Source organism: Suncus etruscus, chromosome 1 (assembly GCF_024139225.1).
Source record: "Suncus etruscus isolate mSunEtr1 chromosome 1, mSunEtr1.pri.cur, whole genome shotgun sequence".
Lineage (NCBI taxonomy): Eukaryota > Metazoa > Chordata > Mammalia > Eulipotyphla > Soricidae > Suncus > Suncus etruscus.
In genome coordinates, this window is record NC_064848.1 from 143,531,802 (window position 1) to 143,552,853 (window position 21,052).

Below are 21,052 nucleotides of genomic sequence, written 5' to 3' on the forward strand. Positions count from 1 at the left end.
GATATATGTATGCTGATCTATAAGAATATATATGAGAGGAATAATATCACCTCAAGAGAGAGAGGGCACACAATACGAAGCCTAGAAAAATATAAAGGACAACTGCCATATTATTCTTTTTCTGATTAAAAATTAAAAAAGTTGGAGGGCCAGAGAAATAGTATAGCAAATAGGGTACTTTCCTCACATGCAATCAACCTGGGTTCAATCCCGGGCATCCCATGTGTGGCCCTGCCAATCATCACCAGAAGTAATTCCTGAGTATCACCAGGCATGGGCCCCAAACCAAAATAAATACTCAAAATTCTGAATTATAGTTTAGGTAACATGGTTACAACAGTATTAAATTTATGGTACTGATGTACAAGATTACTGCAGCCTGCCACCACCATAGTGTCTATGACCCTCCACCACTCTCCCTGTACCACCTCTATTGTGAATAACTGTCCTCTTTATGACAAAGGTTTAAAATTCTAGATTCCCACACTGAACTGAGAGCTACCTTCGAAGTATGGACAGTTTTTATCAGGCTCAAGCAACTTCCATTTAATATAATGAACACACTGAATTCACTATACCAAATTCAATGCGATGATAATAAATACACTGAAAAACCGGCATCAAGATGTACAATTTTGGTCTTTCATTTGTGAGGAGAAGGGGGCATCCCAGTGGTACTCTGGAGGCCTGGGAGTCCTGCTGGCAATTCTTGGCCAACTTGAGAAGCCAAGTTGAATTCCTAATAAATGTAAGGCCTTGCAGTTCTAGATGATCCGGGCCAACCTGCCATGCTTGGGGATCTCCAAAACCACACCCAACAATGCTCGGGTGATGCCAGGAATCAGATACATGCCCAGGTCAGATACATGCCCAGTAGGCACCCTAACCACTGAACTATCTCCAGGCCCCTCCAATTTGGGTCTTAATAGGGAAAGTGAACTTCTGCTGTCGTTATCAATTACCTTCCTTCTTGGGAGAGAAGGGTGAGTCTTCCATGATTATAGAAAAATTTATCTGTGTACTTTTGCTAAACCTCCCTCTTAAACCTAAAGAATCTATGACAAGTCAAAACAAACAAACAAACAAACAAAAAACACAGCCTTAAAACATTTCAGTCCACCTCCTGGGCTTTCCAGGCAAATATCTTGGGAACTTTTCCTCCTCTATTCCTATGATGATTCTTTTCATCATTATATTGTATGGATCAATGCCACAGAACTTTTTGGTTTTTGGGCAAAACCCTGTTTCTGGCAGGCTCGGGGAACCAGATGGGGTGGAGGGATCAAACCCGAGTCCATTCCGAGTTGGCCACATGCAAGGCAAACGTCCTACTACTGTTCTATCACTCAGAACTTCTACCATAGCACTATTCCATTGAACTTCAGTGAAGCTGAAAATACCCCCTATCTGAGCTCTCCAATGTAGCTGTCACTACATGTATGTGGCTGTGAAGTATTGGGAAGAGAAACAAAATATTTAATTCTATTTCATTTCAAATGGCCTAATTTTACTTCTTTGTTTCCCTATCTGCAGGGTTTTAAGGGTTTATTGACAACAGAAGGCTTTTAACCTGAAATGATCTCTAGATCAGGAGACTAGAGGGGTGAATGCTTCCTAAACACTTAGTGAGTTCTAGAAATGTAAGGTGTCATTTTTGAAGGTAGATTCTGGTCAGGGTATAGCATGCATTAAATATTAGGCTTACAAATATTGAGCCACTTTGTTGTGCAATAAGGAAACCCTGAAGGATTTCAGAAAATGAGATAAAAATCCCAAGAAAGCCTTCAGGAAGATGAATCATACAGCAGTCTGTATGAGGAGCAAAGGATAAAGACACAGGGGAGTACAATATGGGCCTGGTTAGAAGACTAGCACAGTAGTTCAAATACGAGACTAAGTCAGGATATGAACTGTAATATTAAATAGTTCATAGTAGGAAGCTTGCAAAAAAGAGAGGGGGAGAGTGCAGTTAGGACAGAAAAGGGACCACTATGACAATGATAAATGGAAATGATCACTCTAAAAATGAACTGGGTGCTGAAAGGAGATTAAAGTGATATACATGAAACCCCTTCAACAACAATATTGCAAACCACAGTGGTCTAAAAGGAAGAGAGAAAGAGAGAGAGAGAGAGTGAAAGTGAGAGAGAGAGTGAGAGAGAGAGAGAGAGAGAAGATAAGAAGGTAAGGGGGTTCACGGGTAAAGGGTATGGTACATTATATAAATGAATTTCAATTCTATCATGAACAACTTTGTAACTGTGTATCACACAGTGGTTCAATGAAAGACTTTATTTAAAATAAAATTAAAAATAAATAAAAATAGTAGTGGATGCAAAAGATAGAATTTATAGAATTATTTTAAAGAATGTGGAGGAAAGATATAGCAAAACTTGGCATTGGGAGGGTGGGGTGAGGATGACACTGTTCAGGTCTATAAGGCCAAAATTCAGAAATTAAATATCCTAAATTGGGCCAGAGAGATAGCACAGCGGTAAGGCATTTGCCTTGCATGCAGAAGGACAGTGGTTCGAATCCTGCCATCTATATGGTCCCCCTAGCCTGCCAGGGGTGATTTCTGAGCATAGAGCCAGGAGTAGCCCCTGAGCACTACCAGGTGTGACCCAAAAACCAAAAAATAAAAAAATAAAAATAAAATAAAATCCTAAATTTTAAATATAAATGTTCAAGCAGCTGGTGGAGACCATCTAAATGGAAAAGGCAAATTTTAATAGCAACTGGACTTCCTAGCTAAAGACAGTATAAAGACTAAGTGACGAGGTGATTGGAGAACTAATAAAAGGGATAAAGTATATGCAACTCTATGAGGCTGACCCTGGTTCAATTCCCTGCACAGGGTCCCCTGAGCATTGCTGAGTATAGCCCTGAAAGTCTGTTGGAGTAAGCGGTTCTTACTTTATTCAGGATAATCCTTCTTTGCATGTACTTGTCTCACCTGAGCAGAAAGTACCTCTGGATTGGGCCCCTAACCCTATCTGTGCTCCACCCATGGGGGTGGTCCTTCTCTTCCCAATAAGAGTCTTCTGGTTTCAGTCCCACAGCTAGCCCATCTGCCTGGTGGTACCTTTTTGTCTGCTTGCAGATAGCTTGTGGTAAAAGTTCCTGAGCCTTTTTTTCATCTAACTTTGTGTGGATTATTCCGTGTTAGCATTGCTTCTAGACCTGCATTCCCAAGCACCACCCCATCCCCGGAATTGGGGTATGAGCCTTTCACTACAGAAGTCCCCAAAACTGGCCCAGGTGGTCTTGGATGCATTGGGTGGAGAAAAAAAGAAAAAGAAAAAAGGTCAGAACTAAATACCTAAGCCAAAGTTAAAGACAATAAAATCAACAAACCCAAACTATAACAATCTAAACATAAAATGGACCTGTTACACTGGTAGACCCAAGAGGTATGGGATGCATGCTGGGAACTCTGATGGAGGGAGGTCAACACTGGAGGTGAGAATGGCCCTAATTCACTGTATGCCTGAAATCCAACTATGAAGAACTTGTAATTCACAATGGTCTCAATAAAAAAATAATAATAAAAAGAGATCCCCAAAACTGACTGGGTGACCTTGGCGGTACCTGAGCTCCACAAGGGTGAGCCAAAGTAATTCACAGCACTGCAGGGTCTGAGCAGCAGTGAATCCTCAGGTCCTGGCATTGGACTACTGACCTGGTTGGCCATAAAACATTAAGAGGGGGTTGGGGTTCCCAAAGCACTCCTTAGAAGCAGTTCCACCATTCCCAAAGGAAAAAAAACAAAAACAAAAACAAACATGAACTCAACAGTTGTGGACAGAGAACACAAATCTCTAGAGTTCCAGGTAGGGCCTCTTACCTGGCTCTAGAAGTGTACATCATTTATATTTGTTTTTTTTTTCCTTCTTTTCTTTCCTTCCTTTATGTGCTCTGCCATGTTTCTTTTTTTTTTTTTGTTTTTGTTTTTGTTTTTGGGTCACACCTGGCAGTGCTCAGGGGTTATTCCTGGCTCCAGGCTCAGAAATTGCTCCTGGCAGGCACAGGGGACCATATGGGGCGCCGGGATTCGAACCGATGACCTCCTGCATGAAAGGCAAACGCCTTACCTCCATGCTATCTCTCCGGCCCCATGTTTCTTATCTCAAGACCATGGCCTTTATGTGGTGCTTATCTTTATTGTTGGAGTGCTCACTGGATATTTTATTTGACACTTCTTTTTGTACTGTTGTGGTGTTTCACCCTCCTTTTCCCCTTCGTCTCTCAAACCTAGGATGAGAGTCTCCAGAAGGACTCTGCCCATTTTTGGCATATTTGATTTTTCCCCCCAGTTTAGTACCTTTCTCTTCTTCAAACAAAACCACATAACTTGAACTATCTAGTCCCGCCTCCCAATTAGAGCAGGAAATAAGGGAGGTACCAAGACCAAACTGGTGTAGGACCTCTAAGTAGTAAGCTAGGCACAGAGGGGACCAGGTATTCTAGCAGCCCCGGGGGTGAGGGAGAAGGATATGGTAGGTAGGACGGGAGCGGAGGTGAAGAGAGAACAATTCGGTGATGGGAACTCCCCTGTTTTTATGTTAATATGTACCTAAAATATTATCATCAATGATATGTAAGCCACTATGATTAAAATAAATATTATATTAAAAAAAAGAGAATTAAGAGGGGCTGGCGAGGTGGCGCTAGAGGTAAGGTGTGTCTGCCTTGCGAGCGCTAGCCAAGGAAGGACAGCAGTTCGATCCCCCGGCGTTCCATATGGTCCCAAGCCAGGGGCGACTTCTGAGCGCTTAGCCAGGAGTAACCCCTGAGCATCAAACGGTGTGGCACGAAAAACCAAAAAAAAATAAATAAATAAAAATAAAAAACCGAAAAAAAAAAAAAGAGAATTAAGAAACAAGACAGGTGACCAAGAGCAAACATCACTAATTTGAGAAAAGGATTCCTAACTAGTTTATCCTTGAGATATCCTATATGTATATAAAATATAAACATAAATGGTTTACCTTTTCTTCAAAATGATAATCCCTAGAATCATGTTGGCAATTAGAGAACCCTGTAGAGAAGACAATGGTAACAGAAAATTTTAATGTCCCTCCAGGGGCAAGCGAACATAATTCAAGAAATTGGGGTTGGGGGAGAACAGCTAAAAAGAAAGCAATACAGTTATTAGCACAAATAATTAAGATAACTTATTACGAAGTATAAACCATAAAAATTGATCATGTAAAATACTAAAAGCTTTTTACATAATGAGAATAAAAGTCATCAATTTTTGATAGCCTGTCATAGTAAAATTGGAAGCTACCAAAATATACTATAGATTTTTTTTTGTAATTTCTACTAAAATTTTTTTTATCTTATTCATAAAACCCTTACAGGGCAGAGACAAAGTAAAGGGGTTAAGATTTTTTGAATCTCTGGTACCATAAAAGGTCTGTCTACCTAGCACCACCAAGAGCCACTCAAGCACACAGCCAGGAAGAAAAAGTCCTAACACATTGGATGTGGCCCAACCCCACTCCCGAGCCTCATTAAAAGCTCTTATATAAGTTCTTCCTCAGTGTAGCTCTAGTGCGAGAGGTTGCACAGAATTCTCACTCTTGTCTAAAAGAGAGATGACCCAACAGGAACTGTTTCCTGAAAAACTGTTGTATGTTCCATGAGTTGAAGATGACCTAGTACGTATCACTAGCAATGGAAAATTCTTTAGGAACAGCACAGACATTCTCATAAGAAACTCAGACTAAGCAGAAATATTACTCTGGGTCTTGACCATTTCTAGCAATTCTAACAGCAACCCCCTGAAATGAAGTATGAGTTCCTACTCTTCATAGAACACACCATTATTACGTACTAAACACAGATCTCTTGTCAAATATGAGGCAAAGTGGAGACCTTCTTATGACTTAAGGAAGAAGTGCAAGTTTTCACTAGAATTTCCCTTAATAGATCTTTAGATACAGAGTCTGATTTTATCACCCATGACGAAGCAGAAGTCTTCCATACACCACAAAAGCACCGAGGGGAGAGTAAATGAAGGTGAAAGTCTATAGTTAATCCCATGACAGTATACTTCAAAGGTGGAGAAACCCTGTATCTCTTAGGCCAATGGAATTCCCTTCCTAATGTCCCCAATATTTACTGTGCCTATGCAGGAAAAAAAAAAAAGCACAAAATAATCTTTTTTATTTATTTATTTATCTATTTATTTTTTGACTTCTTTGTTTTTGTGTAGATATTAAAGTTGATGTCTTCAATATAATTTTATTTTATTTTATTTTTTTCTTTCTTTTTGCTCTCTGGCATGTTTTTATTTCAGGACTGAGACTATTATGTGGTGCTTGTCTTTATTGCTGTAGTGCTCACTGTATATTTAATTTGATATTTCTTTTTGTATTGTTGTGGTGTTTCCTCTCTCAAACTGAGGTTAAGAGCCTCTAGAAGGACTCCGCCCATTTTCAGCTTATTTGATTTTTACCCCATTTTATTGCTTTTATTTTCTTCAAACAAAACCACATAACTTGAACTATCTAGTTCTGCCTCTCAAATAGAGGAGGAAATTGGGAGAGTACCAGGACCAAACAGATGTATGATCACTAAGTAGTAAGCTAGACAAAGAGGGGACTACTTAATCTAAGCAGCCTTGAGGGTGAGGGTAGGGGATATGGGATGCAAGTTGGGAACAGGAGTGGAGGCAGGACAAATTTGGTGATGGGAATTCCCCTGATTCAATGTTAATATGTGCTTAAAATATTACTGTGAAAGATATGTAAGCCAATATGGTCAAAATAAAAATTTAAATTTAAAAAAATAAAAAGAAGAAGAATTATTTTCCTTAATTATTTCAAGTCTGGGGCCGGAGAAATAGCACAGAAATAGGGCATTTGCCTTGTATATAGCCGACCCAGGATGAACTGAGTTTGATCCCTGGCATTCCTTTGGTCCCCTGAGCCTGCCAGAAGCGATTTCTGAGTGCAGAGCCAGGAGTAACTCCTGAGCATTGCTGGATCTGGCCCAAAATAAAAAAAAAATTTATTTCAAGTCTCTGTTTGGGGGTGGGGAGAGAAAATAATATGCTTCATCTGTTTCAGATGAAGTTAAATGCAATTTTATGGGAGAAATAAAAGGGAAATGCAATTAACATTCATAGTAGGTCTGAATATAAAACCAACAAAGTGGAGGGAGCTTAACAGCAAACATAATTTCTCAGGGAACTTCTTGGTTTGCTTGTTTTCAGCCATACCAAGAGTTGCTTAGGGGCTGCCACTGGCTTACAGCTCAAGGGGGACAACACAGTGCTAAAGATCCAACCTGGGCCTCCAACATGCAAAGCCTCACAACATGCCTGTTGTGTTCTCTCACCGGCCCCTCTTGGGGAAATTTCAACTTTCCTTTTACAAAGCATTCATCCAATATCAGAGATAAAGGTCAACCTTCATGATCTTCTCTTGCTTGCTTTACATCTCCAGAGGAAAGTCAGTCTTGGTAGAAAGACTCCCCATCACTAAGACCTATTCTTCCTTTGCGCACTTGACTGATTCTGAGACCTTTAATTGGAACTCAGTGTTCTATTCCCCCACTTGGTTGCATTTCTCAGAGGAGTACATGCAGAGGCACTAGCAGCACTTACAGATCTGAAGATCATATGCAGGGGCATTGCGATGTTGAGATTCAAAGCGTAGTTGTTCACCACACTGACAGTGAAGAACATGGTTACCATGATGACATAATACCTGAAACGCAGAGAGAACAAAAACCACTAATTCTAGAAGACTGGATTCAGCATGGGGAAGGGATTATGTAATTTTCATTAAAAGGAATTTTGTTGGGGTCGGAGAGCTAGCACAGCGGTAAGGCTTTTGCCTTGCATGCAGAAAGATGGTGGTTTGAACCCCGGCATCCCATATGGTCCCTGGAGCCATAGAGCCAGGAGTAGCCCCTGAGCGTTGCCGGGTGTGACCAAAAACAAAAACAAAAATAAAAAGGAATTTTGTATATTTCCTCTGTGTCACACTACCATTAGAATATGAAGTCAATCGCTAAGCACATGCACACACACACACACATACTACTACTACTACTACTACCACCACCACCACCACCACCACCACCATACAAAGCCAGGCTAACCGGGAAAAGGTTTGAATTTTAAAGTATTTTAGGAAGCACAGATTTTTTTTTACGTAGGCACTTTTAAAATATTTCAAGCAGGGAGTCTAGCAGGAGGAGGCTTGGCAGGCCCACGCCATGCCGGAGGCCTGCTTGGTCAGGCCTAGGGGGGGGGTGCGGGATTTGGGTAACCCCAGCACCCCTCTGCCACCTTGCTCCAGATCTCCAGGGCTTCCCCGGGCCACACCCCTGGGCAAGCCGGTGAGTTGGGTCCCTTGGTGGAGTTTGAAGGTACCCTAGGCCTTCCCCCACTATCCATGCAGCTCCTTAGGGAGGGTCTGGGTGGGGCTCTGAACTTCTGTTCTCCCAGCTTCTTGAAGGATCTCTCCTTCCTGGGAGCCGGGAGTCTAGCAGGAGGAGGCTTGGCAGGCCCACGCCATGCCGGAGGCCTGCTTGGCCAGGCCTAGGGGGGGGTGCGGGATTTGGGTAACCCCAGCACCCCTCTGCCGCCTTGCTCCAGATCTCCAGGGCTTCCCCGGGCCACACCCCTGGGCAAGCCGGTGAGTTGGGTCCCTTGGTGGAGTTTGAAGGTACCCTAGGCCTTCCCCCACTATCCATGCAGCTCCTTAGGGAGGGTCTGGGTGGGGCTCTGAACTTCTGTTCTCCCAGCTTCTTGAAGGATCTCTCCTTCCTGGGAGCCGGGAGTCTAGCAGGAGGAGGCTTGGCAGGCCCACGCCATGCCGGAGGCCTGCTTGGCCAGGCCTAGGGGGGGGTGCGGGATTTGGGTAACCCCAGCACCCCTCTGCCGCCTTGCTCCAGATCTCCAGGGCTTCCCCGAGCCACACCCCTGGGCAAGCCGGTGAGTTGGGTCCCTTGGTGGAGTTTGAAGGTACCCTAGGCCTTCCCCCACTATCCATGCGGCTCCTTAGGGAGGGTCTGGGTGGGGCTCTGAACTTCTGTTCTCCCAGCTTCTTGAAGGATCTCTCCTTCCTGGGAGCCGGGAGTCTAGCAGGAGGAGGCTTGGCTGGCACTGGTAATCTCTGTCCAGTCTACATTTTCAAAATCGCGCGGGGGCTATTGCCCCCGCGCGCACAAGAAACATTAATAGTACTCTCACAAGAAACATTAATAGTACTCACTATCATTGAATTATGTTTTTATGTATGCAGAATGTCCATTTTGTACTCTGCCCTTTTGCATACCCCTTCATAAGTTCATATTTCTCTTTAACTTCTTTAACTCCTATCATCATTACTCCTTTTTTACCCTTTCTAACTTAAGTACTGTTGAGTCCTAATTCACAGACCAAAGTGGTGCCCTAGAGTTAACACCCACTCAACTATTTTAAAAGGCATAAAAAGGACACATATCTTTTCAACATTTTATGGGTGTTTTCTTTGACGGCTATAACTTTTGCTAAATACTTTCTTATACAGTGATGATCCCCCCCCCCCCATGTTTTTTATCTTCTCTTTATGAACTGCTCAATATGGAATTTGGTGTGAAAGAATCCCTCAGTTTAATACTTATGTTTGAACCAAGTCATGGGTCTTGTTGGAAATGTTCTTATGCCCCCATATATCTGATAGCACCACGTGGCTTTATATCTTGTTTGCGTAGGCACACTAACATAGGAAAATACTATACATACCAATAAGTTCTTATCTAATAGAAATGGGAACTCACAAATCTTGTAGTGCAATGAGACCTTACACCCTGAACATTGACATAAAGACCTGGCACAGGCCTCAGAAGAATGGGCATTCTCCATTTACCCCTTGATCTACAGAAGACATTTACAAAACATCCAAGGTTGTATATAACATCACCTGGAGGCATTCCTGTACCAGGGACGACCCTACAGCTGCTCTGACATCGATCTACTCAAAAGAGACATCCCTTAACACTGAGAAGACAACAAGAACAATGACCTGTTTACTGGACAGGGCTTGCTGTATTGCCCCTTTATGGTGAGGTTTGTCTATAACATCACCTGGAAGCAATCCTCTACCACGGAAGACCCTACCACTGCTCAGACATCGTCCTGCTCAAAAGAGACTTCCCTTAACACTGAGAAGACTTAACAACAACAACCTGCTTACAGGACAGGGCTTCCTGCATTCCCCTTTCATGGTGAGGTGAAACGAAAAGGCACTCCACATCATGACTTCAATGTAGGACATGCAGATTCCAGAATCTTTAATACAGAAACATGAGACCAACAACAGAGACTGTGTGATAAGTGTGTTGGCGCTACGGACAATGTCTTGGAGCGAACGATAACTTTCCTGAGGCCTAGAGCTGGTCTTATGCCAGGAAACTTCAGGGGTAGGATCTCTTTGTATTTAGGCCAAGGCTATTCCTTTCCATGCCTCTCATATTTTGGTGGGCCTATGCAAACAACAATTGCCACTCTAACACCGTTTTTACTGTGCTCCTTTGACTCTAATCCTTAAAACACACCCACTTAAAATTTGAGGTTAACTTAAGCTAATATGCATGTACATGGAAATGTAAAAAATACTATGCCTCTAATGTTTAAGGAGTTACGTAAGTTTGATGGCTTTAGATTGCCTTGTGTGCTGTTAAGAAATATTATAATGTGCTACAATCTGGGGACTTGAGGGAAAAAGTAATTGCACATGGATTCTGTTTTATTTATCTTAACTTTCTTTGGTGAAAATTCAAAGTTAAGATATCAGCAAGGGGACTTCTTCTGATAATTATGTTATGGGTGATTGTCCTTCCACTGTAACTTTACCTTATCCTCTTTCTTTGCATCTTTTGTTCTCATAATTCATAATAAAAAATTATAAAAAATAAAAAAAAAATATTTCAAGCAACTTAAAAAATAAGCTTCAAAAACCATTACCCAATAGATGTCAAGAGATTTTGTAGAGTTAGCTTGCTTTGTTATTCTATTATATTTGTATGGATTTTCATATCCCTAAAGAACATAAAATGGCTCTCACAAATGTTTCCTCACGGGCCACATATTGTATTTGTATCTGTTTTGTTTCTTCATTGTAAAATAATATATATGCAGTGTGCATAAGAATTCGTTCATAAGTTTTGTTTTTACTATAGTCAGACCCTCCAATAGTCTGAGGGACAGTGAACTGACCCCCTGTTTAAAAAGTTTGAGGACCCCTGGTTTATACTGTTAAAAGTAGTTTGTGACAAGTATAGAGTGCATTAAGTATTAGGCTTACAGATACAGAGTAAATTTGTTATGCAATGAAGGAAGCCCAGGATGGGCCCCCAGATATTCCAGAGGAGTAAAAAATTAAACTTATCTTAAGTGAAGAGCCACAGCACAAGTCTAGGGGACCAACTGGTAAGGCTGGGGTGGGGGCTAGGGGGAGGGGCTATAGGAAGTAAATAAGGTCAGAGAGAGCAATAATTAGAAAAAGGTTAAGAAACTCTGGTTTATGCTATTACTATTTCACTATTTTTAAAGAAAAGATTTGCTAAATCAAGCACAATTTTCAGGCTATTGACTGTTAAAAATTCTCATTCTGAACCAGAAGCCTGTAAATTAATAAGATCATTTGATCAGTAGAGATATGTTTTCAAATCAAGGTCCCTGTTTTCTGAGTTTATAGGTCTTTAATAATAAAAAATAACCAAAACTAACTCTCCCCCAAAATGGTAATTCCAATAATTTACAAAGATAAAGGAATTAAATATAAATCGGCAATTAAAAAACTTAAATACATGATTTTACATTTTCATGCTCCTATATTCATTAGAAAACACTTACAAAAGCTCTCAAGCCTATCAAGTTAAAGTATATAAAATTGTGATTTGGGGGGGTGGGGTGGGGAAGATGGGGAAAGGCCAAAAAGGGTTAAATTTCAGATCAGAGAGATAATAGAGCAGGTAGGGCACTTGCTACAAAGACACCTGTTATAAGACAGACTTAGGTTTGATCCCTGGCATCCTAAATGATCCCCAAGCACTGGCAGGAATGATTCCTGAGCACACTGCCAGGAGTAACCTCTGAGCACAGCCAGGTGTGACCCCAAAACAAAACTATAACAAAAGGGTTGAATCTTGGCAATTTTGTATGATTTAACCTAATAACTTTTAATTTAACCTAATAATAATTTCTCAAAAAAAGAAAAATAATAATTGAAACACATGGCTCAAGAATGCCAAACAAAGGAATGTAAGTGACTCCATGTTAAAAAACATTATCTTTGGAAACAGAAAACTGGAAATCTGAAGAACGCAAGTCTATAGTTATCCTATACAAGAACTACTTCACTGCTTGCTAGATATGAAGCTCGATACCCACCTGCGCAGTCAGGCCAGAACCAAATTCCCAGTCTGGTAAGTTTATGGAGCTCTACTGTGAGTGCGCAATGTCCTTTAATGTACACATTCTTGTGCTGTACTGACAATAGCTTTTTCACAGCTTCTAAACCTAATATTCCACGGGTGACTCGGTTTCTCGGCCAATTTTCCTTGCCCTGTCTTGAAAACTTGAAAAGATGGCATTGAAGATAAAGAGTGCATCAAGGTATTTTAGAGAATAATTAATTCCAATTCTTCCCCAGTGCTGCCTACAACTTTGCCAAGAAATTGCTCGCAGGGATGAGTGAGATTGAGAGTCTGGTAACAGTTTCACATAAAAAAAAAAAAAAAGGAGCTGGAAAGATAGTATGGAGGTAAAGCATTTGCCTTGCATGCAGGAGGACAGTGGTTCTAATCCTGGCATCTCATATGGTCCCCTGAGCCTGCTAGGAATGATTTCTGAGCATAGTGCCAGGAGTAAACCCCCTGAGCGCTGCTGGGTATGACCCAAAAACCAAAATTAAAAAAAAAAAAAAAAAAAAAAAAAAAGCTCTCCCAAAAGGGCCTCTGTACGGTTATTAGGGCAAAATCCCGGGGGGCCTCAAATGGGAGGTTGAGGGGACTGGGGTTCACTCTGAGCCTAGTGGCAGTGATCCCCTCCTCTCCTTATCGAGGGGGTCAAGGCTGTGTCAAGACATAGGAGGAGGATGGAATGGAGGCATGATGAGGGGAAGGCAGAAATGTAAGCCAGCAGGACATAATAAGTGTAGTGATGACAGCAAATTCCTCTCAACCCCTGCGGGGAGCAGAGAGAAAGGAGAAAGACAGGAAGGAGAAAAAGGAAGGGTCAAAGGAGCTAGAAAACTCTTCCTGGAACTTAAATGCTGTTCTTGGGAGCGGAAAGGCAGCATTGGCAGACACGAAAGGCAATCAAAAAACAAAGAGGACTCAGAAAATGAGAAATTACTCTGAGAAAGTTAGTGGTGCCATCTTCAGATTTGGTACAGACTTCCTATTGCCAACTGAATACTCAAGGTGACAGTCCCTCTCCGGGGGCTAGGTGGACACTAAACCCCTCAATCCCCTAATTGGCAATCTGCATGGACTGCAGTACTTTATTCCCAGTGTCTCTCAGCAAGAATGAAAACTTGTCAGTGCACTGACTATTCTAAGAACCACCCTACTTTTTAGCTGGCACCATAAACCCAATTTTGCACACATGGCCTCACAGGCCAGGATCCATAATCCATGGGTTTCCCAGCTTGCTCTGGCTTTTGCTTGGAATTGAGGTGAAATTCATGTAAAATGCAATCACTGGCTTTAAAGAGAACAAGTCATGCAAGTGAGCACATCTATGTATTTCCGAAGTCATGTATGTTGTTAGTTTTTAAGAAACTATATAACTCTTTGCTTATTTTACCAGAATGACGACAGCATTCATCAACTTGGGGGAAAAAATCTATGGTGCCACTAGGCCTCTAACTAACATTAAGTCACAAACTCAAAATAAGACTCATGGAGTGGGCCGGAGTGATAGCACAGCAGTAAGGCATTTGCCTTGCACATGGTCAACACAGGATGGAACCCAGTTCGAATCCCAACATCCCATGTGGTCCCCCAAGCCTGCCAGGAGCGACTTCTGAGCACAGAGCCAGGAGTAACCCCTGAGTATTTCTGGGTGTGACCCCCCCCCAAAAAAAAAAAGATTCATCATAGAGTGTTGGCATGAATTGTTGCTCTATTGCTAACTTTGCTATGACTCTTAAGGAAGGCTGTCTCTATGGGCCAGAGTGATAGTACAGTGGTAGGGTGTTTGCCTTGCACAGGCTGACCCAGGATGGACCAGGTTCAATCCCAGGCATTCCATCTGGCCCCCCCCTCCCCTGAGCCTGCCAGGAGCAGTTTCTGAGCAGAGCCAGGAGTAACCCCTAAGCACCGCTGGTCGTGGCCAAAAAAAAAAACCACCCCCCCCAAATAAAAAGAAGGTTGTCTCAAAAGGATACTGTTAAAGAGGTGGATAAAAAGATTCCCACCACCAGTAACAGAAAAGATTTCAATGTGCCATACATACCTTATTGGGATCGTTGGTGGCTTCCTTCCCAAGTTGGCCTCAAAGAGAAAGCCCTCCGCAGCGATAAACAAGAATTGTGCAAATGTCACAATGTTCCCACATCCTGGATGCTTTCTGTGTCATGATAACAAAAAGGGGGAGAAAGCACAAGACACTGAAATAAAGAATTCTGCTTGCTATTTTAAGAGTCAAGAATAAAGGGCTAAAGCTTCTATTAGCAGCTTCCCATATATTTTTCATCCTCAACCCCCCCAACCCTGGTACACACACGTCTTCGGTATACCTCAAAGGGAAAGATGACACCTTCTCCCTAAGGAGTAGAGGGCCAGGGCACCAAAACAGCAAAGGACAAGAGAAGACATGGGGTCCAATCTTCTGGAATGTTTATATATTTAACAGTATTCACCATAACTAGGGTCAAAGGTAGGTAGCCAGTGCCAATGACTAGCACGTTCTCTTCCAAGGCATCTTCCCAGGGGCAACAACTGATTCTTTATACTTCTTATCCATATCAAGAATAGATATACGAACTGTACAGAAACCAGTACAGGGTATATCTGTAGAGGGGTCATTGGGAGAAATGTCTGAAATCATTCTGGAGGCAGATTATTAGATCAAGGAATATTGTTCTAATCCCCTCTTTTCTACACTCAGAACACAATATAGTGTCCCCCTATATAGTGAGCACATCACAATACTTGAAGAATCCTGTTGGATATGAACGGCTAAAGAAACTGTGGTATATACACAATGAAATACTATGTAGCTGTCAGGAAAAATGAAGTCATTAAGTTTTCCTATACATGGATGGACATGGAAACTATTATGCTGAATGAAATAAATCAGAGGGAGATAGACAGACAGAATAGTCTCACTCATTTGTGGGATTTAAGAAAAAATAAAAGACATTATTGTAATAATGCCCAGAGACAATAGAGATGAGGGCTGGAAGGACCTGCCCATGGTATGAAGTGTACCACAAAGAGTGGTGAATGCAGTTAGAGAAATAACTACACTCACAACTATCATGACAAAGGTAGTGAGCGAGATAAATAGAATGCCTGGCTCGAAAACAAGCAAGGGGCGGGGGAGGAGAGAGATGGGGAGCATTGGTGGTGGGAATGTTGTACTAGTGAAGGGAGCTGTTCTTCTTTATAACTGAAACCCAACTATAAACATGTTTATAATCATTGTGCTTAAATAAAGATATTAATTAAAAAAATAAAAAAGAATCCTGTTGGATTACACCCTATTTTACCCAAAACAAAAGATCATCCCTGGTTCCTTTGTATCTATTTGTTTACAACTTGGCTTTACCCCAAAACAGAGATTGTCTTACTTGTAAACCTGGATGGAACTGGCTGAGGATAGCCTGCCTGAGCTATCTGCCCTTACTCTGTCCTTTCTTCCACACCTGGAGGTGGTCTCTGTACTCAATAAAAACAACCATTCTGGCAAGCAATTCTCTCCATATGAGAAGATTATTGCCAAAATACTGTGTTTCACCCTCAGCCTGGTCTGGATTATTTCGTGCAGTGACTCTGCTTTAGACTCATTCACCTGGGTTTGAAATAGGTACGCGGGATGATTTTACAGAATCACATCAAAACTCAGTGCTCATCAACAGTGACACTGCAACAGGGATTATTGGGAACAATGTCACAATGCCTAAAAAGCCCTTTAAGTCCCTCTTGAAGTACACAGTGTAATGTGGCCAACCCACCTGAGCAATATCACTCAGGAGTGAGTGATCTCTGAACACAAGAGTCAGGAGTAAGCCCTGAGAACTACTGGGTGTGGCCCCAAAATAAATAAAAAAGGGTTCAGTTCTATGTCCTCTTGTTTGCTCTGCTCAGTCACTGGAAGAAGTACCCAGAGAGAACCCCACTAAGTCTTTCAGCATTTCTGTGTTCAAAGGACAGGGCTAAATGTGACAGAAACCCATAAATAACCACCCCAGATATTTGCCTCACTCAAGGAGCTAATTAAAACCATTAGCCTACATATGAGCGACAGGAGGGGTAGTTTCGTGTGGCACCAGATACTCCTAGCACAGAGCTTTTTCAACTCCTGCTTGCTGCTCTTTAAAAACCCTGTGTTTGAGTAATTCCTTCCTCCCTGTTCTAGTCCCAGAGGCCTCATCAACTAGGGGCCTAGAACCGGAAAAAATGTCTCCCAGTCGTTTCTTAAATACAAACAGAGGTTGGTTTGTGTGTATATGTGTGTGTGTAGAACCACTAGCAGGGAGTGTGTGTGTGTGTGTGTGTGTGTGTGTGTGTGTGTGTGTGTGTGTGTGTGTGTGAGAGAGAGAGAGAGAGAGAGAGAGAGAGAGAGAGGGAGAGAGAGAGAGAGAGGGAGAGAGGGAGAAAGAGAGAGAGAGAGAAGAGAGAGAGAGAAATTACAGCAAGTAGAGATCACTTGCCTTGCACACGACTGACCCAAGTTCCATCCCCAGCATCCCATATGGTCTCCTGAGCACATAGCCAGGAGTAACTCCTAAGCATCATAGTGTGCGGCCCAAAAAGCAAAGCAAAAGCCTTTGCTTTGGGATACAATCACAGACACACTCCATCTCTGTCATGTTCCTTTTAAGAGTGGAAATTAATTTTCTTATCTTTAAAAAGGGAACAATACCAATGCCTATCTTAAGGGTTTACTGCTTAGTAAACAAAGCACTCCCTAGGGTCAGGGAGATGGTTTCAGGGCATAGGCTTTGTATATAAAAGAACCAGGTTGATTTCCCCCCTATGCCAGGCACTTCAAGGTCCCCAAAGCATAGCTGAAAACAACCCCAGGACAGAGCCGGGCATAAAAAAGACAAATTTAAAACAAGCCTATCCTCGAAAAGCACTCAATGTACTACCTGCCACAGGGGGGCAATGACAAATTTTGAACTTCAGTACCATAGATCTAGCAAACTTCAATAGAATCAGAGACCATTAAAAAAAAAAGTGTGCTCACCTAGTTTTTTCACCTATAAAAGAGACAGGATCAATTTCTAGTGCTATAGAAGATTCAAGTAGAAAAAAAACCCAAAGCAGAAAATACAAGTCTAGCCCATGAAAGGGTTCATCAGGCTTCCTTTCATTTTATCTTGAAACCAGCTCAAGGTTCCCCTACTATGGGATATAGTGTCAGCCCATCATGCAAGTAAGGAAAAAGGAAGTATGCCTTATTTCCTCATTAGGAAAATGGATGAAAAGGTTCTTTTCTGCCTACAACTCATTTAGCATTTCCATTTCTATTGGACATCCTAATCTGCCACTGACTGAGGCACAGAGAGGTAGCAAGGAAGCCATAAAAGAGGGACTTCTCATGGGAACACTCCAAGACAGAATTAGAAAGAGCCACACCTGGAGAGTACATTAGGGACTATTCAATCCACCCAGCCCTTATTTTATTGCTCTATGACCTGAGAAGTGGTGAGCTGCCCAAGCATATCCGGAAAAGCTGTCATTTGTCTGGTGCATGGTACCCTATAGTAAATCAATAAATGAATGAGCACTAACCATAAGCATTAAGAGGAGCACTCCTGGGGCCGGGAAGGTGGCACTAGAGATAAGGTGTCTGCCTTGTAAGCGCTAGCCAAGGAACATACCGCGGTTCGATCCCCCAGCATCCCATATGGTCCCCCCAAGCCAGGGGCAATTTCTGAGCACTTAGCCAGGAGTAACCCCTGAGCATCAAACGGGTGTGGCCCAAAAACAAAAACAAAACAAAAAAAAAAAGAGGAGCACTCCTCACTGCTTTATGAGAACTGTCTGCTAAATGCTAAGACCCAAATAGCAAACAAGATAAAGATTGATAATTCAGTTACAAAGTATTCCAAATAGCAGACCCTATGATGCACAAAAAACACTGCAAAATATCTACTTTGTAAGAATAGTCCTACAACAAGGAAAGCACATACTGAAACAGAAGTTAGAAGCACAGATGTGTTTCAGGTTTACACTCTTATCTCATCTAATCCTTCAAAGCCCCATGAGGCTGACAGAGATCTAGTTATAACCCCACACTTAGTATTTAAGGAACAAACATGGGGAGATCAAGTCATTGGCCCAGGACTGACAACTAGCAAAAGACACTTTCAAAGGTCAGCAGTTCTAACATCAGTCTTTGGCAAGCTTTAGTTCAATGTCAAATTCAACTCAGTTATTTCATTATATATCTCTGACCTTTGTTCCTGTGGCTAGTCTGAGTTTCTCACCTTTCAATATTTTGAATCAATTTTCAAAGTGACTTTCCTTTGTGAGCATACTAGACTTACACTTTTTCTTTGTTCTTTCATTGTTCTATCCCTTACTGCCTACTTCCCCAAATGACAAAATGACAGATCTTCATCAATGCTTTGTTTCATAAAATGTCCAGCTCTGTAACAATGAAAACTAACACCATACTTTAAGTAAACTGGTTGCTTCTGAACGATTTCATGGTATCAAGAAAACACAATATGGTGCCAGAGATGACAGCAGGAAAAGGCTTGCTTTGCATGTGGCTGACCTGAATCTGATCCCTGGCACTGCAGGTAATGCCCTGAGCACTATTAGGAGTGATCCCCGACGACAGAGCCAGAAAGTAAGTCCTAAACAGTCCAGAAAATGCAATCTATTTCTTTGGGGCAAGAGTAATAGCACAGCGGTAGGACGTTTGCCTTACACCCGGCCGATCTGGGATAGACCCAGGTTCAATCCCCAGCATCCCATATGGTCCCCAAGCCTGTCAGAAAGAACTTCTGAGTGCAGAGCCAGGAGTAACCCCTGAGCACTGCCAGCTGTGGCCACAAAACCTAAACAATATATTTCTTTGGGGGAAAAGTGTAAACTATACAACATCAACACGCAGGATGTAACCCCATTTCCTATATTTGAGGCACATCGTGCTGTCATTGGAGTCATCTCCCTATCTAAATTCTATTTCTCATGTACACACATAGAAGAACTACAAGCTTACTCAAATAACAGGAGACTTGCAAAAGGGCTGACCTAGGAATTTAGAGAGCCTGGATTAAGTTCTGAAACTGAGGCCTAACAGAGTCAATGACCACCTATCAAACTTGTGGAACCCGGTTCACTTTCAGTACTAAACAGATAGATCATTCCTGGTTTATCAGTACCCAATACTGCTCTGAGGGTCAGCAAAGATTATAATGCCAGGCACAGAGTCAGAAAAGGGGACTTGACAGGTAAATTACAGCCATATGGCTGCAAGGATAAAAGACCAGCAGCTGATGAGAGTCACCACAGAAATCCCTAATTTAGAAGATGGGTCTGAGCCTCTTCCAGACCACCTGTGACTTCTTCTAGCGGAGTTTCCACCCCCTAAACTTTGCTCAAAATGACTCAGCCTGGTTTCCTTTGGGGAAGTATCAGAACCCATCAGGATGTCATACTGTGAGCCCTTGAAACGCATACCACTCGATTTAAGGGCTAAATCTTAAAGTTAAAATTCCACTCTGGGGTCTACGAAGGTGCTGGTCTCCAGGTGAAAGAATCTTTCTGACTCTATCAACATGAGATGTGTAACAGATCAGCAAAACTACACTCCCGGAGTGGGGTAATGAAAAGAAAGCTTTGCAGGCCACTGATTTAGCAGTGAAACCTCTTTTGCAACGTACTCAAAAGTGCATGCAAATGGGGACGGCTTTAGAGGCTCCAACAGCTTATATACAAGTCGAAGGGAGTGATCTCAAGCTCAAAAGACCCCAGACACCTTAAATTTGGATTTTGTCTTGTTCTTCCTCTGGGATTATGTTTGGTCACGGCTGCCTGAAAACCTTAGACCCAAACTCGAGAAAACAAAAACAAAAATAAAAAACTCTCCATGCGCTCATTCCCCCCCCCCATCTCATCCCAGGGTGCAAAGTGTGCAAGGTATGCGAAGTGGGAGAAAGCAATACCCCTTGGGGGTCCCCTTATCCCCAGAAGACTGGGAAGAAACTCTTGGGCAAGATTTTGGACGGTGACAGCTTGGCCCAGCGTGGCAAGGTTCCGGGAACCTGGACCACCAACCCACCCCCCCCCAAGGGGGCGCCTCCTGGATTGCTCCAGCAGTCCCGGGGAGCCCTGGGCGCGGCCCTTGGGGGAGTCACTCACCGGACCAAGAGCTCGAGGAAAATCACGTTGCTGCAGCAGCCGGCGAAAACCAGGCCCACGGCGAACGCCGGGCGCATGGCCGGAGCCGGTGCCGGGTTCGCGCCCGCCTAGACCGCTACCCCAGGAAGCCGAGTTGCAGCCGCTCCGTCGCGGCCCTCAACGCCCCCCACCATCCCGGGGCGCAGCTCGATCCGTGGCGCGCAGAGGCTTCCCGTTGTGGGTGGCCAAACTAACTGAGACGTGCGCACTCCGCCCCGGGCCCCATTCATCCGAGGGGGCGTCCGGGTGCGGGCAAGACTACAAGTCCCAGAATGCCGCACGCGTGCTCACGTGACGCCGTGACGTAGCCCGCTCCGCCTGGCTGCTCTACCGGAGACGGGAGAGGAGGAGGAGGCAGGAGGACCCGTCATGCTCGCGCCTTAGGGGCCGCGGGGCTTGCTGGGAAGCGAAGTTCTCCAGCCGTCAAACGTTGCCTCTAGGTGGCTGAAGGCTC

At 43.0% G+C, this 21,052-nt stretch overlaps 1 protein-coding gene across 1 annotated transcript in view; it reads right to left on the reverse strand.

Moving 5' to 3' along the window:
- Positions 1-20,843, reverse strand: part of SLC35B4 (solute carrier family 35 member B4) — a 34,951-nt gene extending 14,108 nt beyond the window's left edge. The window contains exons 1-4 of the mRNA XM_049775173.1: positions 20,560-20,843; positions 14,468-14,581; positions 7,619-7,721; positions 4,992-5,041 (exon numbers count right to left, since the gene is read on the reverse strand). Of these exons, the coding sequence (XP_049631130.1) occupies positions 4,992-5,041; positions 7,619-7,721; positions 14,468-14,581; positions 20,560-20,636 (344 nt within the window). The 5' untranslated portion in view covers positions 20,637-20,843. The remainder of the gene's footprint in view (positions 1-4,991; positions 5,042-7,618; positions 7,722-14,467; positions 14,582-20,559) is intronic.
- Between the last annotated feature and the right edge of the window lie 209 nt (positions 20,844-21,052).